Raw genomic sequence first — 26,225 nt, forward strand, 5'->3', positions numbered from 1 at the left:
ATTATATCAAAAAAATTAACACTATATTTTTTTGCGCCCTAAAAACCGTAAAACTTTAATTTAAAAAAATATTTTTCTTAGACAGGTGAAAACACTGTCGGCCATGTTTGGCCGATAGATTATCTGTGCTCTGACGTCATGCATTTGTAAACAACAGTATAACCCTGTGGTTATACTGTTGTTATACTGTTGTTTACAAATGCATGACGTCAGAGCACAGATAATCTATCGGCCAAACATGGCCGACAGTGTTTTCACCTGTCTAAGAAAAATATTTTTTTAAATTAAAGTTTTACGGTTTTTAGGGCGCAAAAAAATATAGTGTTAATTTTTTTGATATAATAGGACAAATATTAACCATTTAAGACCAACTTAAAAAAATTGTCAAGTAGCCTATTATTGTATTCATAAACATATTCAGGGCTTTGAGACTAAATTATTCCTACTTCCACTAGGGACAAATCTAGCGGAATTCCGAGCAGATTTTAGGTTTTTCTAATAGGTTTTCAATTTGCGGTTGAATTTCAGTAATTTGTCAGATCTTGTCTTAGTTTTCACATTAGCCACTAGCAATAAAACATGCATAAGTTGGCTCTGGTAATAGCAAGTCACTAGCACTGTGTAAACATTTGCAGCAAGTCAATTTCTGCAAGATTTCCATTGGAAAGTACCTTCCACAAGTTTTATTGCTAATGGACACATAACTTGTAGTTGATTCTATGCGAAGGTGTTATGTTATTTATCGGACAACTTAGAGCTCTGCCTCATTAGTGCTTTGCGTTGCGTCGGCGCTGCGTCGTTTTCCATATATTTTATAGGACATGCCACATCAAAACGTTGCGTCGTTCCACGCGACGTTTCAACAGATCGACGGACGAGACGAAAGGGGGGCGATGCACTGCGCTGTCGGACCTCCAGTGCGACGACGAAGTGTTCCACTGCTATGCTAGAGGGCATTGCGACGCAGCGCACTAATGAGGCATTGCCAAGTAGTTCCCAAAGCAAATATTGATCTGCGAGGTTTATTGCAGGCCACATACGCGGCCTAGAGACGAATAAAGCGTTAGAAATTGGTACTATCAAATGGTGCTCTGCTTTTACTCTAGAAGTAGAAAACTATTGTTGCTATGCAATATTTATTTTAAGAATTACTAATCGAAACAATTTGTTTTTATTTTTGTATTACATAGTGACGTATTGTACTTAATCATCGCCTCTCACCGAATTACGTATCTTAATTCTTAACACACCTTTTTTGAATAAAACATCGAAATAATATATGTCTATTTTATTTTCAAACATATTTTTACAAGTTTGCTCTAATTTAGGAACATTAATATGTAACATACTATATGCCTATGTAATTATGTATATAGTATATTTATTGAATACACTATGTTGATGAACCTGTCAAGTATCTATAAATTACATTCATATGATCATAACATTTTTAATCATTTTGGCAATGTGAGTCCTCAGTTCAAGCAGTGAAATGCTTTTGTCCATATAAAAATTACAGCATGTCTTGTGAGTTGTGACACTAGGTCTTACCTTCCTTTTCGAATTTTATCATTTTTGTAACTATTTAATTTATTCATCAATACTTATACATAAATGTCTTATATACCAATAGATATAGATTATATAATTAATATATACTATTAATAAATATTTAAGAAAGCATTAGTTATGTCCATTACCTAATGAATGAATAATAGTATAAAAAAATAAGATACTTTTTATATATATATTGTCAAAGAGATCCATTTAAATTGAGATCAGTGGTGACTTCCCATTGTAATACTGGTATTGGTTGCATTGAAACTTTGAAGGGCACACCAGACACAACAGCTTTTTGACCAACTTCTGCTTTAGGCGGCAGATAAGAAATTACACACTGAAAAAGAAGAAATAAAATGTAGTATACAACAAGGTCTTGAAAGTTGTCTACAGATTTAAAAATTATATTTGCTCTATACCGACCTTTGGTTTAGCAATCTCTGTAGACATGAACCCAATGCACATTGTCTTAGTGGTGTGACCCCAAAGAAGTTCTCCTTCTCCAACTTGGGGATTAAAGGTGAGAGCTAAAGAACCACCAAGTCTCTCTGGGATATCCCACAGAAAAGGTGACTCTAAAAAATTTTCCTTCAAGCATTTATTGAGACCCAACGTTGGTGATGATTCTTGTAAGCTTTCTGCAGAATTTTTGGCCAATTGAGTTCTAATGAGATGTTCACCACATCCTGAAGTGCAAGCTGCAATAGAAGGTTTGATACCATCTCTGCTCATCAGAGCCCATACTCCACTTCCGAAGGAAGCTGCCTGTCCTACTCGGCCCTCATGTTTTAGGGATACCCCGCCTGAGCTCGCTCCAGATGCCACTACACCATTTGAATCTACACAAATTGCTCCTACAGTATCTAAAGGACTAAACGTTAAGTCGTTTTGAACAGAATATCTCTTCAACTTCCGTTTACAATGTTTATAATTCCGAAATGCTCGACTTGATACCATTTTCTGGTCATCAACAATTTGTAAGCCCATCCTTTCTGCCCATGTTTTTGCTCCTTTGCCTGTCAGTATACAGGGTGGCACTCTTCCTAAAGAGAGGCTCTCGCATTGTTTAATACAAAGTTGTTTGGCGAGTGTGATTGGGTTCCACACATTTGAAACTGCACCACATGCACCAAAGTGTAAAGTTTGCCCATTCATAATTGATGCATCACATTCTACTAATCCATCCCAACTAAGATTTGATCCATATCCAGCATTTGTTAAAGGACTATTTTCCAATTCTGCAATATAAATAACTGGTTTCATAATTAATATCACATAGGTAATGAATAATAATAAAAAATTCAAGCTAATTTCGTCGTTTAACGAAATTATTTACTACTACCCATACTCTCGACATACTACCATGACAGCTCGAACTTCATTTCTCGCAGCATTGCAGTCCCGTCGTGACCATGACTCCACGACCCGCGCAATTGGGTCGAATCGACAAATAATCCCATCAAATTCTAGGTACATTAAAATAAATTTATTTGTACAAACCAATTATAGCCTTCTCTACAGCATCAACAGCATTTCCACCTTGTGACAGTGCTTCAGCAGCTCTTCTGCATGCGGCATAGCAAGTTTTTTGGTAATCCTTTCTTAAAGAATCACTGTGAAATCCAGCCCCTAAAATAGAATGAGAACACTAGAATAATACGCCAAAAAACTGATGAAATGAAACATTCAAGCTTAACTTACCGCAGTGGACAGCTATAAATCCATTCATCGTTACGACCTATGGCTTCATCACATTCTGAACATCTGAAATCGTGGTTTATCTTGGATTTGAAATAAAGTTCAGGCTGCAGTCGCCAATCTCCCAATTTTTTTTCAGACAAAACAATCCACAGAACACTATTACTTTTTAATTACCTACCTAAAGTACTGTGCAACCGCGACCATAGAGTAGTATTATTAGGGTACGCGACTGAGATAGCGATAGCACCTTAGATGAATGTATACTATCTCTATGGATAGCACCGAGCACGACGTAACGATGAATAACACGACAATTACCATTGTTTAGTAGTCAATTTGTATTAACCGATCAACAATATTTGTATGGAACGTTTTTTATGTGAAAACAAGTAAATAACTAATGAGGAATACAATGATGCCACGAATTCTCAGTTTATTTTGGCAACTAAAGTTGTATTCCTTGAAAAAATCGGTTAGGTACACGATAAGGGACAAAAAATAGGTTAGCTGCGTCTCTGTTTATCACATTAGTAACTTTATGTGTACTCTCTTTCTAGTGTGAATGTGAAAGCAAACGTTCCTTTGTCTAGATTTTTTACTCCGTCTACGAGACAAAACAATATTGAACTCTCTCCACCGTAGATTAAGTAAAAAAGCTAGATTAAAGTACTGTGTAACCGCGTATGAGATAGCGATAGCACGACGTAACGATGAATAACAAGACAATTATTACCTTTGTTTAGTAGTCAATATTTGTATTAACCGATCAACAATATTTGTATTAAACGTTTTTTATGTGAAAACAAGTAAATAACTAATGAGAAATACAATGACGCCACGAATTCTCAAAGTTTGTTTTGCAACTAAAGTTGTATTCCTTGTATGTATTCTTGAAAAAAATCGGGTTTTTTAACGATACACAATAAGGGACAAAAAATAGGTTAGCTGCGTCTTTGTTTTTCACATTAGTAACTTTATCTGTACTCTTTTTAGTGTAAATGAGAAAGCAAACGTTCTTTTATCTAGCTTTATTACTCTATCTACGATCTGAACTGAATTTTATTTTACAACTGGCATTGTTGCTCTGGATTCTAGTCTTTTTCAGCCCAAATTATACCAAAGACAAAATGTATAAACCGTCACGCACTCATCCGATCCGAATTCGTGAAAAAGGAAAATACACGTAGTTGTACATGCAAGTTCTTTGGAAAATAAATACCGATATGCCGATACAAAAAATATTTACGTCAATTATGTCATAAAAGCTACCTACCATACAAAAAGTTTTATGGACTTGGATCGGATGAGTGCGTAACCGCCCTAATTAATCAGTAGGCTGGGCTGGCCAAAGCTTACAAAATAATACCAATTTTATTTGAAATAGGTATTTAATTTCTATTAAAATACTTTACATAATATTTTTCTTATTTTATATTTTAACTAGATGATGCCCGCGAATTCGCTATGGAACTCTTGATTTTCTGGGATAAAAAGTAGCCTATGTCCCATTCCCTGATGCAAGCTATCTCTAGGAAAAACTCAAGCAGTTAAATGGACGGGTCATGAAAAGATAACACACTTTCACTTTTATAATCAAACTATGACATTAAATAAAATTAATTATTTTTAAGAGATTTCCCAGCACCCATGACAACACCTACAACGAGGGCAGCTATGGTAAATCCTTGTGCCACAATACGAACACGCATCATCTTCTGTGATAATTTTGATCTTTTTGTACGAAAACACCACAAACCATATGATAATGCTCCAGCAGTTGCAAGGCAACCTGAAACAAAAGGATAATTTTAACTTTCCAACTATTTAATAGGTACAAAATACTAATACTGTAGATAAATTAAAAGACATGGCCATAGTGAGTCAGAATCTGCCTTAGAGGCTTAGAAAAAAAACATTATAATAAAAGTTAGGTATTTGGTTAAATTAATCTAGTGTCTCAAAAACAAATCTCTTTTATTTGGAACTGCGAAACTAAGTTTGTAAAGGTTTATTGCCGATTTCTATAAAAAACTGCTATTGAGGATTTTTTATTTTTCCTGTAAAGTTATTATATACTATAGTATATACCACTATCAACTCTAATTATCATTTAAGATTTTTCACTTTACAATCTTCAGAGATAAGGGGGAAAGGAATTTTTAATGTCATATCAGTACTCTGAGAGGAGACACATGCTCTGCAGTGAGCTGGCGATGGGTTGCTCATGATGACTCAAATTAAAAATATATTTCAGAATGTACATGAATTTCAAGGAAAGTTCTAATTTGATAGATTTGTGCAACTGGGTGTCCTCATTTTAGTTTATCAAAGAGTCCTATTATTTGCTTTGGTTTACTGATAATATTAGCAAATATTTATACTTGCTAACATTATTTATATACCAAAGCAAATAACATTTTAAATATCGAGATAACATGGGCAGAAGCACAAGAAATATGGACTTATGCAGCAGCATTGTTTCCAAACAATAGCAGCTGGATCTGGCTGGAAGTTGCGAAGCCGGGGCGGGTCAAAATAAAATGTAAGACACAGCTACATTCGCATTAATTAATATTAATATGAATGATAGGTATATTAATTAATTTTATCCGTATTCTAATGAAATGCAAAATCCCTAGTGAAAATGTGATTTACCTATAGGTACAAAAGGATTCTCGCTAAATTTTCTGACAAATTTTTCTTGCGTAGTTTCGACACGGTGCACTGGACCCATATCACGGCGCAATTGCAGCCAGTCAAGGTCTGTTGGTTCGTCGTTCGCCATTATTAAATTTTCCTAATGTTTTATGTAATATTTATTTAACTTCTGACTATTCGAAAAAATAAATTGCGTATTGATAATCACATGAAAAATTGATAATCACAGACTCATTGTACATAATACATATACTAATGTAGGTATACAAAGTACAAACCAGTTACCATAGATTATCTACTATATACTAGAGATAGATGTGCGACTCTAGATTTCTTTTTCAAAGTTACGCGTGTGCTCACATCTAGAGGGCACTAAAAGCGCGCTAGGCGTGCGAGAGCGCGAAAATTTAAATGCTATTTAAATGTACTTTACTAGAATATTTTATATTTTTGAACATGTTTTAAAAAAACATCAATAATTCCATTAACGTTTGTTTAAAACATGTTTAAAAATATATATTACAAGACTGACTCTTTAAGATACTAAATTATAAAACACTATAGAAATAAAAAGGTTTTAAGGGTTTGTAAAATATTTTATTTTCATAAATTCGTAACTAGGTACATAAAATACATACCCAAATTCAAGACCCACGAGATTGTGAAATAGGTAAAGCTCAAATCCAAAATTTTTGGTTATTTACTTTTCATAACTTTCATATTACTACCACAACTGGTGTATTTCAACGATCTTCAAACTGGTGATTGCAAATTTGATAATTCGTAACTATATATTATTTCATTATCAGTCTTGCTTTCTAAATGTTGTCCTACTATCTCTTTTCATTGTTTAAATGGTTTCAAGGAGAGGAGTAGCCAGGTTTTGGAAAGCCATGCAAACATCTGAAAAAGTAATAACATAAAATATGCATTAGTCTATACTTACTTATTGTACTTAATTAGTTGATAGCTGATACCTATAATATAAAAATAACTTAGTCAATAAAGTTCAAAACAAATGTTGTAAGTACACTTAATTACAAAAAATAAAATTTACAGAATTAGTAGTTAATAATCCATAGCAATATGATAAATGCAAAAGTGTGTCAACCTGTCTGTATGCTAGCTTTTTACAGTAAATTTGTGTAACCGTTTATGATGAAAGTTAGTACAGAGATAACTTGCATCCAGGTAAGGACATAGGCTTCTTTTGTCACGGAAAACTCAAACAGTTCCCATGGGATTCCCAAAAACCCTAAATCCACGTAGACAAAGTGGTGGTCATCATCTGTTTGGTACAGAGATAGCTTGCATCAGACGGTTGTAACTTATAGGCCACATTTATCCCGGAAAATTGGACTTCTCACGGGATTTCTAAAATAGTTTTTTCGAGCGGACGAAATCGCAGGAACTATATACCTAGTATCATGATAAAATACCTAATGTGCTAATGGTGCCTTAATGGTGCATAGAGTTTGACTCATTGAAGTAATTTTGAGTTAGATTACGAGTAAGCTGATTTTATACTTACCGAATTAGTCACATCCAGACACACATCGAGATCTCCGTGGCATTTTTCTGCACAAATATATTCACAGAATAATCATTTCACAAAGCAAAAACAAGTCCGTAATCCGTAGCCCTGGTCAATCGTTCAGGCATAAATCGAGTCACTAAATCAATCCTTAGAATATAGTTATCGAGGTGGTGAAAGGAAATACAGACTACAGAGTCCTGTTATTAAAGCAGGGTCAGATAAATTTAACAGAAATATAAATATTTACTACAGCACACGAAAACATGAAAACTTGGTTATAATTTATTAATGTCATTAAAATTACACCAATGTGCCCGCCATCTATTGACGTCTTTTGTAAACTGTTCTCTATTTGTTTAGCCGTGCTCGCGCTTAGATGGCACCACAAGCGATTTTCAATTTGCGATTTTTTAATGTTCTAGAGTTGCACCCCTATGCCAGTTACCGACCGAGTCCAGACAGGTCCAGACTTGGATGATGGATGATGGTCTGTGATCATAGAGTAAAGTAATCATTCATCCCAGAAAGTAATGATCACCGACCAGAAAAAAAAGAAAGTAATCTGTGATCCAGACCACAGACCAAGACATAACTACAATTGTTTTTAAAACTGGTTTTACAGCCCTGCATTCTAGCTTTTTGGAGCCTACATAACTATAACTATAATCCTAAAGTTTGACTTTTGAAGTTTTGAGTATTATGGTTATTAGTCTATAGTCTGTACCTTATTTTTCTGGTCGGTGGTCTGTGCTTTGACGTGTAAGCTTGTGCCTGGTGTTAGAAAACTTTTCTATTATAAAATGGGTTTTACTAGTAGTGATTATATTGTTTCCAAAACAGTAAGTTACTTGGATTAATATAATATAATCATATTATTTCCATTATTTAATTTCACGTGCTTTTCATGTCTGAAACTATTCACGTGTTTTTGTTTATCAGTCTGTAAAAGATGCTATTCTCACTTCTCATTCATAAAGTTCTTAATAAGTAAATATCTGTTTATCTGCCAATATAATTGAATTGCTGTGTTATTATACTATCTACTACTTTACAACTATAATGAATATATAAGTACTCATGATAGATGTTCAAGTCAACAATTAACTCGCATACGTTCAAGGGCATTATGAGTACATCCTTGTCAGCACTTTAAAATGGCGCATCATTAGAATGGTCAATTTCGCAATAAAATGCTTTACTTGTGCTAAACTTACTGGTGCTAAATCTGTAAAACAATGCAACCAACTAACCTTGCCTTTGTATGTGGATGATGTACTGTCAAGTCCACTATTCATAAATTTTACAATATTTTTTTTGGGTTGCCCTCTGTCCAACTTTCCTGACCGATAAAATATATTAGCTCAGCTCAGCTAGTGAAAATACAGGTGGTGTAGGTTTTGCATGAGTGTATTTTGAATGTTGTAATGATATAATCATTCTGTACCTACCCTTAATATTATAAATGCAACAAGTGTGTTTGTTTGTCCTTCAATCACACTGAAGTAGAGCAACAAGTTGATGTGATTTTTTGTGGGGATACAGCTAGGGATGTGAAGAGTGATGGCTGTTTCTAACACATTTACTATAAACTTCCCTTTTTATCTGAAAATCAAGGTGGGGTTTTTAAAAACCTAAATCCACAGGAACAAAGTCCGGGCATTAACTCGTCATTAATAAAATGATAGTAAATACATAATACAGTGGACCCCCGGTAATACGGCCCCTGTCTAATCCGGCACCCCCTGTAATCCGACATGACAATCTTCGCTAATGCATGACTAAACAATTTATAACTTGTATATGCACCACCACTATTGTGTTTGACGCGTAGGGTATTCTTTCGATTATGATTGCTTAGTTTGAATTTGAAGTTTGAAGAAGATAGCGGTGCAGTTTAATTTACCAAATTTGGCATACATATGTAATGAAGTATGATTTGTACTTCAGAGTACATATACATAACATATTACATAATCTTATCATTGGATGTGTAATGTGTCAGATTACTAGGTACTTTTTTGTAAACAATCCGGACTATAGGGGGTCTTAGGTAGTACTCTATAATCCGACAAATTCGATAGTCCTACACTGCCTTGCAAAATGTTTGTTGGATTACCAGGGGTCCACTGTATGAATAAAATAGTATTTATCACTAAACAATCAATGTTCACATTGTCTGTAGTATAGAAAAATCAAATGCTTTTATTTTTAAATAGAAACAATTTCTAATTGTTAAAAATTAAAATAGCTGAGTTTGTTGTGGGCTCTTCTCAGATCTGGGTTCATTTGGAACCCTCGTAGCTTTAGTTTTAAGTTTGTGTAAAAATTATCACCACTATAATATCATCATCTTACAAATGCAACAACCGACCATCAAAAAATGTAACTTATTATCTATTTTGAATGAATCATTTGACTTTGACTAATATTTTGTATTATTATTGTTCCAGATGCCTATGTCAATGCTGAGTTTCAAGCCAAGTGTGTCTTGAGCACTTTTATGTCTTTAAATAATTATTAATTTTAAGTTTTTAATTAATTCTTTCATAATATATACAGTATATCAAAATTTCCATTAGTTTTTGTTGTATAAATTCTTAATGTTGGCAATAATATTCCCCTTATCAGTCTGCTCAAGATAAAGCTCACCTTAGTATCGCTTTGTTTAGTATTTCATTACAACTGCTTCAGTAATCATTATTCACATTCAATTCAATCTTATTTTTCATTTTAAAAAACAATTTTCTTGTTGGATTTTATACAAGAGGAGACAAGATGGCTTCTAGTGATCCAGAGTTAAAGGATGGATTTACACTTCCTGTTTGGATGAAATCTAAACCAACCAAGTAAGTGTTAAATCATATTTTTAAAGCAAGACTGTAAGGGAGATCGCCTACCGCGACTTTTTGCACTGATATAGTAATGACACATTTTGCGTCGCTAGGTCGCGTATAATACGCGACAGGTCGAGATGGCAATCGGAGTATGGAGCGGGGCGACGCCCCGCATACCCGGGCTATCCCGCACCGTGTTAGCGCGGGGGCTGCGCTGGTCTCCCCACCCCCATTACCATCTCGAACTGTCGCGTACTATAACTTTGTCCACGATTCTGTATCGCTACTGTCGCGATTCAGAATCGCATTCAAGATACGAGCGGCAGTATCACTGCTAAAAGTGACCGTGGGTGATGTCCCTAATCTATTAAAACATGGAATCTTTTCATGGAAGATTTTTTCATATCATTATAATTATTGTGTTGTGTACTGTTGTATAATTTTCCTTGTGTTCACCAAGTCACAACTAAATGCATTCTGGCTTGATATACCTAAAATGATTGGAAAGATAGTTATTAGTCATAATATTAATATGACAGCTTTATTGATTAGTATTTAATACTAGATGATGCCCGCGACTCGTCCGCGTGTATTGGTATTCCAGGATCAAATGTAGCAATTAGCACATATGCTACATATACATATGCGTACATACATACATATGCATATGCGGGGAACGACATATCCTTCCCCGGGACGCAAGCTATCTCTGAACCAAATTTAATTGAAATCGGTTAGATGGATGGGCCATGAAAAGCTAGCAGACAAACGGACAGGACAGACAGGCAGACAGACACACTCGCATTTATAATATTAGGACTGTCTTGAGATTTTGCGTGCCGGTTCACTCTAAAACTGGGTTGGGTTCACTAAGAAAGGTTTTTTCCAAATTCCAACAGGATTCTTAAAACCTGAATCAGTTGCAGGAAAAAGTTAGTAAGTAATTTATGTCTACATTTAGTCTACATAGATAAAATTATTTAGTATCAGGTTTTTTTTTGCCGACCGCTAACGATCGCCAGCTTTATTAGATTTTGTAATGTAACCTACGTACTAAAACCCGAGGCCAACATCGTCGCGGGTGTGGTCTTAAAGTTATTTAATAGTTGGTTGACTGAAATATTTCGAAATGGCGCCTACCCTTATGTATGCATAACACATTAGTTAATGGTTAACATTGAAACGTCATCCACGACTCACGAGTAGATAGATACCTTTATTGCGCTAATTGTTTATGACGTCTTTCAACCGAAGTCACGTCTCGTCAGTCTGTAGTAAATACACGCACCTGCAAATTAATATGGGATTTTTCTAATAATGAAATAGTTAAACCATCAGCCCGATAGTTTCGATAATAATTAATTAGCGGGGCGAGATAAACAACAAGACGAGAAAGAGCCGGCCAAAGTCAGAAGAAGCAATGCATTTTTCAATGTGTACCTACTACAATGCATTTGACGTCAGTCAATCGATGCGCCCGTAGAAAATGCGGATAAGTGATGACGTCAGCAGAGGTCATGTATTTATGTAAATGCTGCCATAATAATTATTATGTAAAGAACTAGCTGATGCCGCGTGGCGTGGGTTTCGGTTTTTGAATATCTCGTGGGAACTCTTATTTTTCCGGGATAAAAAGTAGTCAGTCATTATTCAGGTCTGACTATATCTATGCAAAGAATCACGATAATCCGTTGCTCCGTTGCGGTGTCATTGAAGGACAAATTAATTTATACCAATATGGACAGTTCGTAGTGATTCATAAAATAATAACGTAACATATCGACATCATTATATTACCAATTATATATGTAGTGAAACCTTCCTATACTTATCTTTATCACTATTCTTAAAAATAGATGGCATTTGAAATGCTTATAATATGACGTTGATCCAGGGCCGTATTAGGCCATGAAGGCACCTTAAGTTTGCAGACTTTAGAAAACTACAAAACATAAATTAAAAAAAACAGAATGTATTAGATTTATTATTTTGTTCAGAGACTTTCTCGGTTACTATGGTTAACTTTATACTTATAATAATAAACCGGTCAAGTGCGAGTCAGATCCCCCCACTGAATGACGGTTCTGTTGCTTGGAAAGAAAAATATAAATAGTTATTTGGTTAAAACTCGAAGACATCTATTTAATTTAGGACAAGCAAATGTAAGTTTGTAAAGGTTTATATTAGGTTGGAATTTGAAACTTGGTATGTGGTGTAGGTAAAGAGATTTGTTACTTAGCTTAGTAGGTACTTATAATGGATAAGGAATTCTGTTATCCAACAAGTGTCGATAGATAACCTGATATTGACATAAGCTGATGAAACAAAAACATTCTCACGTGCATGAATGCATGCTGCCAAGTGCCACCTCAATTTATCATCAGATAATCGCACATGCACGAGGATTTAAACCTTTCTATTGTTTCATTAATTAAATTTTAATACTTTATAGGCGCCTACAAAATTAACAATATAATGTTTTTTATTTAAATAAACTTTATTTCTCTACCGTGAAGAACCAGCAAAAAAACTTAGTATACTAATGTAATAAAAAAGTTTAGTATACTAATGCCGAAAACATACTTTTATCTCATCTATAAAGCGAGGCGCCACGAGTCACGACTCACGAGACGCGTTTTGAGTTAAATCGTTTTAGGTATTTTCGATAACCAAGCATGCTTCCTACAGTTGGAGTCAAGTAAAAAAAAAGGCTACCCTTGAACCTGCTTTAGTGGGTCATTTATCAATCTATTTAGTGGTACGAAGTTCTTCTAATTAAGTTCATGTACTTATTTATATTTAGAGATTTGTGTATTCTTTTTGCATTATTTCCTATTGTATTTACTTACGTAAGTAGGATTGATAACTATTGTGTAAATATTATCACTGACGTAGGTATGTAAACTTCAGTCACTGAATATATACATAGATTCTAATTCTATAAATAGACTGTCACGTTTTCTTTTTCCTTTAGTAAAAATATTTACGTTTTCAGTCTAACTTAATTTCTTAGACGAAGTGGTGCGATGTGCGATGTTATGCTTATGATTATGAATTATGACGTACTATTTTATGAACTAGGTTTCAAAATTTTGATTGATTGATTGATGTGGGCAATGTTGGCTAAAAGTCCGGATTACTTTGTTCACCATCAAAATCGAACAAATTTTGATTTAAATGTTAATTTATCAAAGAAAATACATAGCAAATCAGTACCTCCAGTACCCTTATTATAAATGTGAAAGTGTGTTTGTTTGTTGGTTTATTGGTTTGTTGGTTTGTCCTTCAATCACGACGTAACGGTGAAAACGATTGACGTCATTTTTTGCATAGATAAAGACCTGGAGAGTGACGTAGGCTACTTTTTATCCCGGAAAATCAGAGGTCCCACGGGAGTTTTAAAAACCACGCACGCAGACGAAGTCGCGGGCATCAGCTAGTTTGCTTATAAATTGCTTTTTAAGACACTGATTGCCGCCAAGCGCTAGTCTATAAATTCAAAAAAGAAGGGCAAGTACTAAATCAGGGAAGCGTTTCTAGTTCCTTATAATATTTTGCAGCAGCTAATATACATGTGAACGAGAAAGTTAAAAAATATTCTTGTACGAATGCCAATTTTGTTATTTTTAGCTATATCAAAGTACCTAACTCTTGCCGCAGCTATAGTTTTTAGTGTAGACGCACTTGGCGCGTGATCAGTTGTCTGCCAAGGTTTTTCAGTACTAATTTCTTATGGTAGCATATTATAACTAACTACGTATAAATATAATACGTCTTTAAAAGTTAATAACTTCTGTCTTTGACCTCTAAAACCGACGCGCAAGTACCTACTCGTATTATGTTGAACTGAGTGTAGTCATACCTAGTCGTGTTTTACCGCTACAGGGGGAGTGTCCGCTCAGCCTGTTGCCATTGGTCCTTTGCTTGTGACGTCACGTGTTATTTTTGTTTAATTTACATATTATCATGATAAGATTACACTAAGCATAACACACTGTTTTCGCAGTATAAGAAGTTGTCGATTGTGTTAATTGTTTTTAGTTGACTGATAATTTTGTAGCAGCAATACCTATCTCCCTTAGTGACATCAGGCTACGAACCAATTTTTCACTTTTGATAAACTAAAAAGAATTAGGTAGTTCTCTGAAGATGATGAAGAAAAGAAATATTTTGGCCCAATTTAACAATTTAAATAACTTCTTCGAGTGAGTACTAAGTATATATTTCATGTTATATATTTTGATAATGTGGCTAATTCTGTGGTACACAATCTCTAATCATGGACAAAATTGACTGGTCGAATCTAAGGCTATCCTTTTCCACAGGGAGCATTATGAAAAGGCATTCACACCTGTTATTTTTAGTTTAGAGATACCTAACATAGTTGTTAATTCATTAAAGACGTGTATCAAGTTTTTAATTTGCTTTTATTACCTACGTAGTTTTTAATGATGACTCGGTTTCTTATTGCAAATTTGAAATATTTTTTTACGAAGTTATATTTTTTAAGGCTATTGACAAATCTGATGAAAAATCGTAAATTTTCTTTCGACGACCGCAACGAGACTTGTTTGTCGACGATAAACTAGTCCGTCCGTGACCGTCATGTGAAACATTCCTCAAGTTAAACCAACTCAAGACCACAATTCAGAGGAAATTGCGTTTGTTTTTGTGACATCTTCGACGACTGAAGTTAGTTCTCTACAAGTTACCAATAGTACAAAGAGTAATTCAACTACTGATATTGGTCACAGTCGTCGATGAGTACCGTGAACTATTGACGAACGACCACGGCACGCGATGCAATGTCGTTCATGATTGAATGTTTATCTGTTGACGCCAAAAAACTAAATACAGCTCATTCAACGCTTACCTCAAGTCTGTGCAGATAATGCACGTCCCTAATATTCTAATATTAAGGTGGTAAGGTGGATTTAAAATTAATGAGCGAATGCTGTCTCTATATCCCCATTATGTCAAATTATTTTACAGAGACTGAGCATTGCTCTGTCAAATTATTTTTGGATAAACTGCAACTGACTATTGCTTTCTGATTATCCAACGGAAATTTGATTGAGTGGGTATAGAGCCACGTTTACATTGCAGCGGAATTCTGCGCGTTATTTGCCCCTGGCCTAAATGTCGTTCGCTAAATGTGGCATTTGTTCGTTTTCTCCCTAGCGTTAAGGTTGTCTGGAAGAGATCGCTATTTAGCGATAAGACCGCCTTTTTGTACCTACTTATTAAGATTTCTTTTTGTAACCTGTCATTTTTGTTTCTGTGGTGCAATAAAAGTATATACATACATACATACATACATACATACATGTCTAAAATTTTGTTCACAGGGAATTCGAGCCGTTTTCCACATCCCCTCCAGCCCACGATGACTCTTTCTTTTACATTCGGTACCCAAAACCTGAAGTATTATTCGGAAAGCCAAAATCCGCTAACGCGTTGCCGACCGACCAGCAGACGGAGCTGCGGGATACATACAACGTCTTCAAGGAGAAGGATTGGTCGAAGCACACCAAGCCCTGCCAAGATGTTTTGCACGGGATCGTGCCTATTAATACAGCAGGTATTTTGACGTTTCATAAAGCTAATTTGCCGTTGCCGTTTAATTTTCTATTTTCATAATATGTATGTTCATTCAAAACTAAGCATAAAGTCTTCCAGCACAGACTTTACTTTATTTATTTATTCCTTTTGTTAGATTTAAGTTCACCCTTTAAATCGAGCTACTGAAGCCTTAAACTAACTACCTAGTTGTTTATTAGGTAAAGGGCGTGAGACTGCTTTCTAAAAAGCTAAAAGATATTGCTTAAAAACCCAACTTTTTTGAATAAAATTAACAAACCTTTTTTTGCTATGAATCACGAGTATAGATATACATATATGTATGTATACCTATCAACATTCTGCAATTGTTAATGTTTTTTATGTCACGTTTATATACCAATTAAATAATTCATCACTACCCATATTATCACTACCACCCATATTACAAATGCGAAAGTGTGTTTGTTTGGTTTGTCCTTCAATCACATCGCAGAGGAGCAACGGATTGACGTGATTTTTTTGCGTGTTAATGACAGGGTACTGTTTATCCTGGGAAATCAAAGAGTTCCCACGGGAATTTGAAAAGCTAAATCCACGCGAACGAAGTTGCGGACATCAGATAGTAAAACAATATAAATTATAAACTACCTAAGTAATGTTTTGTTATGAAAATGTTTTAATTATTATTATGTGGTAGAAACAGTCACGTTGAAGAAAAATATTATTGTTTACTCAAACTGTTTTAATTTAAATAATAATTAACTTGAATGTTATTAAGTAATAACTAATAATAATTTATTTCATTAAGAGTCTAATCTGTTGCGTAATCTGTGGAATAAACCACTTCGCAAACGTGTATTTAATTATAGAATTGCTAAACTAAAACCTAAACCTTTTTATTCCGGAAAATCAAAGAGTTCCCGCGGGATTGTGATAGTTCTAATAAGTTTCAATAATTTTGTAAAGTGGTGATAATAAAAAGAATACCCGGCTGAGTTTGTTGTGGGCTCTTCTCAGACCTGGGCGCGTTTGGAACCCTCGTAGCTTTAGTTTTAAGTTTGCGTAATAATTATCACCACTATATCTTACAAATCTAACACCATACCAGACCATCAATAAGAGTAATTTATTACCTATTTTGAATAAATCATTTGACTTTGACTTTGATTATTAAAAACCTAAATTCACGCGGACGAAATCGCGGCATCATCTGGTAATATTATAATTAATGTGAAAATTCGGATGTTAGTAATTATACACATAGGCTACAATTTGTCCCGGAAAATCAAAGAGCTCTCGCGGGATTAAAAAAAACCTATATCTAAGCGGACAAAGTCTACGAGCTTCATTCATAATTCTTGAAAATCGTGCATGCGGAACCATTTACGGAAAATTAATAAAAATAAGTTGTTTGTTTGCTGTCCTGAAAATTCATATAATATTATCGTGGTCGCGTAGCTCAAAGTGTACCTTTACTAGGTATTCGTTGCAGAGATAGGTCAGAAAAACTTGTCTGAGTTAAATGGTCGTTGAACTAAAGACAAGATTATATATTTCATTTAGTTTTTTATTAGTTTCGCTTATTTTGGTTGTGTTTACTAATTTAATTAATTTGACCATTTTTATTTGTCCTTAATTGAATTTTGACGTCGACCATTAGTTGTTACTGTATTTCTAGAAAAGCGTTATTTTATTGTTGTTATTTTTAAATGGTTTTATTAAGCTTTCCTTGGTTTAAAGTATCATTAACTATAGTGAGCGACAGGTCGAGATGACAATCGGGGTTTGAGGCGGGGGACGCCCCGCACACCCGCACGTCACCCGCGCTCGTCCGCATTGGGTTAGCGCGGAGGCTGTGCGGGTGTGCGGGGCGTTCCCCTCCCCGATTGCCATCTCGACCTCTCGACCCATCAGTAAGCAAACAATGATTTTCCTTCGGTTGTTCCCAACGAGTCGCACCCAATCTTGTCACAGTGTGACTTCTTGGGAACCCATCAGAACTTTTTTACGTCGAGTCACACTGTTTCCATACTTGAATGAATTATTTTCTTTTCAGTTAAATCTGTCAACCTAAAACCTAAACCAGCGGGAACAGACGATGGCTTCAAAGGCGAAGGAGCGGCTTGCGGCAGTTCCGTTGTCAGGGTAAATACTCAAACTGAAATTGTAATGTAGTACAAAATTGTACCTATTAATAATATGTATTACATTCTTCAATTTCTGCCTGTAAGTATATATTAAATATATAAAAGGAAAAGGTGACTGACTGACTGACTGACTAATTTATCAAAGCACAGCTCAAACTACTGGATGGATCGGGCTGAAATTTGACATGCAGATATCTATTATGACGCAGGCATTCGCTAAGAAAGGATTTTTGGAAATTCAACCCCTAAGGGGGTGAAATAGGGGTTTGAAATTTATGTAGTCCACGCGAACGAAGTCGCGAGCATAAGCTAGTTCAGCAACAAAGTCCTAAGTTTTAAAAGTAATTCTATTATTATTGATTTGAAAGTATAAGTCAAACTTATTAAATAAAAAGTTTGGTCATAGACTTTTGTGACGGGATCGTCAACCGATAGACAACCACTGTGGGACCCGCCGCGGTCTTACGCCGCCGCATGTCTTCGGACCACCCACCGCTAAGGCTGCGCTTACTGGTGCGAGGTCGCAATTTCAGCAACTGGGGACACTAATGTCTATCGGTTGTTCGAACCACTTCAGCTTCGCAACCCATTAGGAGATACATAGTAAAAGAATATTTTTTAAAAGTTTGAACCTAGCAGTATAGCCACACTTTTAACTAGAAAAGCTACTTTTCATTTGATTTAATAAAGAGTCGATTACTTGCTGTAACGCTCGCAGGTGGTCCCTGTTCAAGGTACTTCCGAGGGCATTATTCTATTTCAATGCGTGAGCCTAGTGAATCAGCGATACATTCACCTAGATAGCCGTCCGTTAACTATCAGAGACGTTATTTTGCTTAATTAAAACTATAACGCATTCATTTCATTTTAGTTATGAATCAGAATTTCCAAACCTGACAATTAGGTATTGTGTGTCAAGTTTTTTAATCGGAAGGATCAAATGAAAGTGGAATAACCGGATCTGTTTAATCGAAATAACCGTAAAGATCCGACACATCTAGATCGTTCTTGTTATCTTTGTTGTTGTTTTAAACTAAAAGCGCAACATTTTATTATTTATTAATAATATGTTATACTTATATGTTTAGAAAGAGATAGCGGTTTCGTAGAGCGTTGGCTCTGTCGTTGAGACCGACAAAATGTCACATAGGTATGAGTGACAGAGACAACGCTCTACAAAGCGAAATCTCATCCTAAAGGCCGATGTACAACGGCTGCTGTACTATGTATTTTAAGAGTGTTTAATAATAAGAACCGGCTTTGGGTCCGGAACGTGCATGATTTTTAGAATACGTGACCTTTATTTCTTGTGAATACGGAATAATCAGGCGAGCAAAAAATGAGTGCTAAATCGGTTATATTAAAAGCAGCTGTCTATTTATAATGGAACAAGTTTATGACGAAAAATCGCGGATAGGTTACTATTTGAAATAAACCTATGATATAAATAACTCGATAAGTTGATTGATAAATAAAATGTAAGCGGTAATTAATTAATTAATTGCTTTTACTTAAATTCTGCTTCCCTACCTTAAATTGCTTGCTACTTTACTCATTCTGACAGGAGACCCAGATTTTTCGACATTTTCTGATTCTATAATGTTAGGTGGAGTCAAATCTACACGGTATTTAGTTGGTATCAAAATATATAGGTTTCAAACTACAGTAAAACTATTGACTAACAAAAACAGTAATTAAAAAATAATATTGACAATCTCACTCTCAACCACACTCTTTTTTGAATTCATAATCAGGCTCTCTATGTGACGTTTTGTCGGTCTCAACGACAGAGACTACGCTCTACGAAGCCGCTATCTCTTTCTAAAGGTCGAGGTATAATATTTCTTGTCGGTTACTGTAATTATTATTTATGTATTGTTATAGATGGCAAACCAGATGATATCGTCGACGCGTTCGCCGCGCGGCTTCGCCGTGGCCACGCCGTCGGACGAGGCGCGCGAGCCTTCGCGGCCGCTGGCGGCGCGGCGCGGCAGCCGCAGCCTGCCCGCCACGCCCGCGCACTCGCCGCCCGGCAGCCCCACCGGCCGCCGCAAGATGAACTACAATCGGTACACACACTTGCTTTATCCATACTAATATATTATAAACTATAATATTATAAATGCGAAAGTGTGTCTTTCTGTCTGTCTGCTAGCTTTTCACGGCTCAACCGTTCAACCAATTTTGACGAAATTTGGTACAGAGATAGCTTGCATCCCGGGGAAGGACATAGGCTACTTTTTATCCCGGAAAATTGAAGAGTTCCCACAGGATTTTTAAAAACCTAAATCCACGCGTACGAAGTCGCGGGCATCAGCTAGTTATCAATATAGATGATACCCGGCTGTACTGACGTGGCTAGTCGACGTAAGCCCGACTAGTTTCGAACCTATCTGGGGCCCTTTTTCACAGGGACTCAGCTCGTGACGTTTGAGAACATTAGAGAGAAATCTAAGGCATGTTATCTGTGTATATGTCTCTGTTTTATACATACAATCTCTAAAATGACAGGTCTAAACTTATAGCTGTTCCTTTCATAATGCTCCCTGCGGAAAAGTATAGCTAGATTTAGACCAATTTAGTTAACAGTTTGCAGCATTATCAATCTGATTACGTTTTGTGTATATTCTATTTGCGGGATTACTAGAAATCTCTGTTACTATCCTATGCTATCTCTGTCACATGTAAATTCCTCTCTTGCTCACTCATAATATCTTTACAGCTACTTCACGTCTCCATTTGAGCCTGTAGAAGACGCTAACAACCGCTCGTGGCTGACTATGGCACTTCTTGGCTTCAAGAAAGACATGAACGCGTCCACTTCAACACTTGCGGAAGAAGATGCACTTGAAAATAGATTACACGGTGAGTTTGTTTTTTGGAATAATGCAGTCGTGTAAAATAATCATAATCATAATCATTATTTCATTCAATAATAATCATAATTATAATCATAATTTATTATTGCAAATACACGTTTTAAATAGGTGGTACAGCAGACAGGTCACAGTGTATCTTCCATTATAAACCGATTGGTTTCCACTGATGATCAACAGATCGCCAACCCACTACTGAACACGGGTCTCCTCTCAGAATGAGAACGGCTTAGGCCATAGTCTGCCACGCTATGACCCATTGCCGATTGGTAGACTTCACGCACCTTTGAGAACATTATGGAGAACTCTCAAGCATAATGGAGCCGGTTTCTTTACGATGTTTTCCTTCAACGTTAAAGCAAATCATATTTAATTGCTTAAAACGCACATACACATGTCCGAAAAGTTAGAGGTACATGCCCGGGATCGAGCCCCAAGATCCCTTTTTTCTTCAAAAAAAAACCAAACAGATGACGCTCGCGGCTTCTTTGGTGTGAATTTAGGTTTGTTAAAAATCCCTACTCTTTGTTTTTCCTAAATAAAAAGTAGCCCTTTTCTGTCCTCGGGATGCAAACAATCTTTGTACCTTTCGTCAACATCGGTTAAACGGATACTCTTGTTTTTTACAGGTACCCTCGCCGAATCCGTTGAAAGTCTTGGACCTGCACCAAAATCAGATTTAAAGACTCTTTCCAACGAGTCTAAAAGCTCGCAACCCAAGACAGTTAAAACCTCCTCGATCCTCCCCAAGCCTTCGGAATTACGAGAAATGAACTTCTGGTCGCCGACTTCTATGTGAAGTAACATTATATTCTAATTATATTATTCTACTTATAGTTTTGTGGTAGTTATAACTTGAAGTAAGTCGGTATGTGTTATGTAATGTCCTTGAAATTATTATTATTAGTATACGATTAATTAACTCGACCGTGGTACTGTCAAATCACGTGTTTTTTATATATTGATGACAGTTTGCGAGGCAACGGCACAAAATTACCGAACTAGGAAGTTGATATCAGAATTTGATAATTTCTGCCAGCAACATAGAAGTGAGCGGTTGTAACGTAGTCTATAGTACAGTGCAAGAAGGCTCTCTTGGCAATTGAATGACATTGACAGGAGGGCGGTGTTGGAAAACAAAGTCTTAGATTATTCAAACAAGAAGAAAGGGGATACTTGACGGCAACGTTAGTTTCGATTTTCGCCACGCGCCAAGAGAGCCTTGTCGCACTGTATAGTTGGTGGTGATCATTAACCTAAATGTTTTAATAGTAAGTATGAAACTGATGCATAATAGAGGTTATTAAAACGAGCGTAAGTTCAAAAATCGAGCCGCAGGTGAGGTTTTTTATGGTTATCACACAAGTGTTTGTATACCTAGTTATTTGCAGTTTCATATAGTACTTTATGTAAACTCAAATCTTAAAATCCATTATTTCGTAGAATGTACAGAGTAGGGAAGAATTTCATTATGAAGGCATTGACATTTTTTAACATTTATCTTACTTTCAATATTTCCTGTCTTTTATGACGTTTAATATCAACAGTATTTGTCATATTATCGGTAAGGGATTATTAATGTGACGTCATCTCAGATTTCTATATCGCAGAATGTTGACAGTGAGTGATGATGATATTAGGAACTAGCTGATGCCCGCGACTTCGTCCGCGTGGAATAAGGTTTTTTAAAAATCCCGTGGGAACTCTTTAATTTTCCGGGATAAAAAGTAGCCTATGTCACTCTCCAGGTCTATATCTATACCCATGCAAAAATCACGTCAATCCGTTGCACCGTTGCGACGTGATTGAAGGACAAACCAACAAACAAACACACTTTCGCATTTATAATAAGGGTACTGATAGTTTCCTTTGCGGTTGCTAAGGTTATCTGTATTGTTACATCTACATACTTTAAAGTTCAAGAACGATCGTACTGTTGTATGCCCATTGTTTAAGACCAAACGCACGAGTACACCGTGCACGGTGGGCTAGGTGTGGAAACCGGTGTTGGAACAGTAGGTGTTTCCGTTTAGCGGGGATTAATGAATGAAATGATTAAATATTCTTCCCATTGTTTCTGTACTCTGTCCCTATTGTGGGTCAGAAGGTTTAGTGAAATAAAGCAGTCAAAAAGTGAAAAGTCAAATTATTTATTCAAATTGGGTACTATAGTACACTCTCTGATGGTGAATTTGCAATACAATGATAAAGTGGTGATAATTAATTACGTAAACTTCTAAAGCTACGAGGGTTCCAAACGCGCCCAGGTCTGAGAATAGAAGAAAATAACTTAAAATTATGCCCGTTGTCCCCCTTGATAGGGGTGTCGAAGGGTATTATTTATTCGGACTCCGCCATAACACTTGCTTTTGGCTTCTCGCTTTACATACCACTGGTGTTAGGATACGGTAGGTTTCATTGGTACTGATTCTGAGCACAACCTAATTTTAGAGTATTCGCATACTCTTCTTATTGATGTAATATGAAAAGGACAGACTTTTTTAACAAAGGACAAAATTTAGAGTCTTTAAATGTAAAGTTCATGTTCTGTCCCTTTTTAGCATTGTTAAAAAGAAAAGGATGCAGATACTCCAAATTTAGTTTAGAGAAAGACAAATCGGAACGGAACGGAATCGGTGTCGATCTTAATTCTGAGTTCAGCATTTGTTTTTCACTTACGTCAATACTGAGCAAAGAAAGAGTCAAATAATGGTAAATATACTGACAAAAAATAATTGTGTAGACGTCTTAATACTTACTAAAACGATTAACTAATACGATTTAAAAAAATGACGTGATAATTTTTCACGTCATCTATTTTGAATCTGATTGGTCGATTGAACGCATCTCCTATCCTCTCCGCTTATGTGGATACCGGGCCTTAGAGTTCAAGCTCAACAAATGAACTTTCTATTAAATACTCCTTATGAATTTTGATAAAAATAAAATTGTTAAAAGCTTAATTTACGTACATGATATTTTTGTAGCTGTAGCCAATGACGCGAAGTTTTACTGGAGTAATAATAATAATGAATTATAATACAATGTATTTTCTTGACGATCTAATGATTTTAAGCAATATTCCATTAAAGATAAGGTTCACAATTCATTGCAGTAGCATATAAATCTTGTTCACCTCATAAAATAAATAATGAATTAATGATATTATTATAATTTATAATTGACAAATATATGTAATATAACAAAATGTTCAAATATTTGTCAATGGTTTACAAACAGAAATGTATTAAAAATACACAACAATACATACTTCTTAGTATTTAGTATTCTTCATGGATTTATTATGACTATGGATGTTGACATACACATTTGGACAAATATTTGTACAAAATTGGTAACAAATATTCATACCTACTCATTTTCATTGCATCATAACACTATGTATAAAATCATCTTTTTATTGTAAAAGTATCAACTCCACTCCACTTTTAAAAACTTTTTTAATTAATATTATAAATAGGTACCTATCTATAGTTGTAACTTGTAGATACCGTAGGGTTATCATAAATTATTCATTACATATTTAAATAGAAACATATTTTGTTAAAAAGCAAATGATTATTTTGTAGTTAACTTGTATAGAATCACAAAACAATGATTCACGTTTTAAAAGCCGCCTTTTATCGTTATATCAGATATAATATTTTATTGATAAATATCTTGCCTAATTCAAACTTGTTTATAGAGAATATTGGTTATATTGTAATCAGTTCAAGGTTAAAAAGTGGATACAAGGTTGGAAATCAGTGAATTTTGATTAAATTTACTATGATGAAATGGCTGTATTTTTATAGGTGTCTGTACTCGTATCTATGTATTTTTATATTCTATCTGTATTTAAGTACTTAAAACTTTTTAGCTACTTTTGAAAATGGCGTAGGTACTGTGTATGTCTTGTAATGCAATTGCGTCTTTTATTTATTTATACTAATTAGTTTATTTATTAGCAATGACTTAACATAATATGATAATATATTATATTAAGTATTGTTACATTTAGGTGTTGAATATCATGAGCAGATGTGATTCCATAAATAGTAATAAGTTTATTCGATATTATCTGTAACAACTTACATAGTATATAAGTAATTATAATAAATTAATATCTCTCACAATATTGGTGTTTTTTTTCATCCAATCGACACCCCACAGTTAGGAATGTGTTATAAATTAATATGAAACAAAATAAATGGCGGCAAAGAAACAACCTCATTCTACTGCCTCAATTAAGCTTTAGTCTTAAAGTTATGAATAGTTCATAACTCACTAATGAGTAATTTTAGAGATGAAGATTGTAACTTAACACCATTGAGCGATACAGAAACAAGCATTTATAAAGCCTGTATATTGACAAAGTACTCTGTGGCTTTATACTTGAACTTGCACGGGTACGCGCGCGTTTAATGAGACAGCTGTCCCCGTCACGCATCGTTATGGTCGCGCTTTATTGAATTAATTCAAGCACTTTTTGTGCTTGAATAAAACCCATCAATGCAGTGGGTAAATTAACACTTTCGGGGGTGTCTGCTTCACAGCGTTATTGGTTCGTCAGTCAACCTTTCGCTTCTCGCACTGTAGCAAAATACAGTAGGTAGGTATCGCACACCGCTACAGATGCTCATACACATACCATACAGAGTTCTTTATACCTGAATGACGTGTAATAATTTTAGAAAATAGGACGGGTTACCTACCGGTGACAACCCTACATATCTAAAATTAGACTCAACATAATTCCATTTAATTGACTACGAGATAATTATGTATTATTCTTCTCTTTTAATTCCGTAAATCGCTCGTTTCCTGTTCCGAGATAGATACCAATTTATTAATTTTAAATGCTATTTTATTTTGAGAAGTCTGATCGCTAAATCCGGAAATAGCTTTTGAATTTTGCATTATACAAAAGCTTCTACCTGGCTCGCGAACGAAAGCACGATGTGTCAAAATCAATTTTCACATTTACAGGTCGCTATTTTCAGTTTAGCCATTATACTGTAAGAGCTCACCGCATAAAGGTTTTTGTTTTCGAAAGTTTGGAATAACACTTTATCTATGCTCATATCTTAAAATCCTGATTATGAATTATCATAAATAATTAGGTACCCAGGGCCGTCTTTACCCGGCGGTTTAAGGGGGGTGGTGCACCCGGGCGCAGTCCTAAGGGGCGCAAGGCGACTGCCATAAATTTCGATAGGTACTTCTACACTGAGACCACGCCAGCGGAGCCGTGAGCACAGCCAGTAGCGTAGCAATAGGGTGACAAGCCGAGTAAAATGCCATGGGCCTACGGACCAAGGGCCCCACAGCCCTCGATTCTTGCCCGTTT

At 35.4% G+C, this 26,225-nt stretch overlaps 3 protein-coding genes across 4 annotated transcripts; 1 reads left to right on the forward strand and 2 right to left on the reverse strand.

The window, feature by feature from the left end:
• Positions 1–1,273: 1,273 nt before the first annotated feature.
• On the reverse strand, positions 1,274–3,425 carry Tasp1 (Taspase 1). Its single transcript, XM_034973504.2, has 4 exons — positions 3,262–3,425; positions 3,061–3,189; positions 1,984–2,798; positions 1,274–1,897 (listed from the first exon to the last, which is right to left on the reverse strand). The coding sequence occupies exons 1-4, from the start codon at positions 3,287–3,289 to the stop codon at positions 1,754–1,756; spliced, it is 1,116 nt and encodes a 371-aa protein (XP_034829395.1). The 5' UTR covers positions 3,290–3,425; the 3' UTR covers positions 1,274–1,753.
• Positions 3,426–4,630: 1,205 nt separating this feature from the next.
• Positions 4,631–6,181, reverse strand: LOC117986635 (HIG1 domain family member 2A, mitochondrial). The gene is made up of 2 exons (XM_034973509.2): positions 5,917–6,181; positions 4,631–5,050 (listed from the first exon to the last, which is right to left on the reverse strand). The coding sequence occupies exons 1-2, from the start codon at positions 6,044–6,046 to the stop codon at positions 4,878–4,880; spliced, it is 303 nt and encodes a 100-aa protein (XP_034829400.1). The 5' UTR covers positions 6,047–6,181; the 3' UTR covers positions 4,631–4,877.
• Positions 6,182–8,161: 1,980 nt separating this feature from the next.
• On the forward strand, positions 8,162–25,011 carry LOC117986634 (uncharacterized). Of its 2 annotated transcripts, XM_034973505.2 has the most exons (7): positions 8,162–8,295; positions 9,907–10,302; positions 15,639–15,871; positions 17,909–17,997; positions 19,884–20,068; positions 20,722–20,864; positions 21,505–25,011. In XM_034973505.2, exons 2-7 carry the CDS (start codon positions 10,232–10,234, stop codon positions 21,672–21,674), a joined length of 891 nt encoding a protein of 296 aa, XP_034829396.1. In that variant the 5' UTR covers positions 8,162–8,295; positions 9,907–10,231; the 3' UTR covers positions 21,675–25,011. The 2 variants fall into 2 exon arrangements, with proteins under 2 accessions (XP_034829396.1, XP_034829398.1); XM_034973507.2 differs by lacking the exons at positions 8,162–8,295; positions 9,907–10,302 and adding an exon at positions 13,974–14,495.
• The last annotated feature ends 1,214 nt before the right edge of the window (positions 25,012–26,225 follow it).

This window comes from Maniola hyperantus, chromosome 11 (assembly GCF_902806685.2).
Source record: "Maniola hyperantus chromosome 11, iAphHyp1.2, whole genome shotgun sequence".
In the NCBI taxonomy this organism is placed as follows: Eukaryota; Metazoa; Arthropoda; class Insecta; order Lepidoptera; family Nymphalidae; genus Maniola; species Maniola hyperantus.

Bases quoted from the DNA above. Each gene is read 5' to 3' on its own strand.
- Tasp1 (XM_034973504.2), bottom strand. From the start codon at position 3,289: ATGAATGGATTTATAGCTGTCCACTGCG. The intron at 2,799-3,060 runs GTTTGTACAAAT...TTTATATTGCAG, and splicing joins TGTAGAGAAGGCTATAATTG to AATTGGAAAATAGTCCTTTA. The intron at 1,898-1,983 runs GTCGGTATAGAG...CTTCTTTTTCAG, and splicing joins CAGAGATTGCTAAACCAAAG to TGTGTAATTTCTTATCTGCC.
- LOC117986635 (XM_034973509.2), bottom strand. From the start codon at position 6,046: ATGGCGAACGACGAACCAACAGACCTTGACTGGCTGCAATTGCGCCGT. The intron at 5,051-5,916 runs GTAAATCACATT...CTTTTGTTTCAG, and splicing joins GAATCCTTTTGTACCTATAG to GTTGCCTTGCAACTGCTGGA.
- LOC117986634 (XM_034973505.2), top strand. From the start codon at position 10,232: ATGGCTTCTAGTGATCCAGAGTTAAAGGATGGATTTACACTTCCTGTT. The intron at 15,872-17,908 runs GTATTTTGACGT...TTTTCTTTTCAG, and splicing joins CGTGCCTATTAATACAGCAG to TTAAATCTGTCAACCTAAAA. The intron at 20,865-21,504 runs GTGAGTTTGTTT...TGTTTTTTACAG, and splicing joins ACTTGAAAATAGATTACACG to GTACCCTCGCCGAATCCGTT.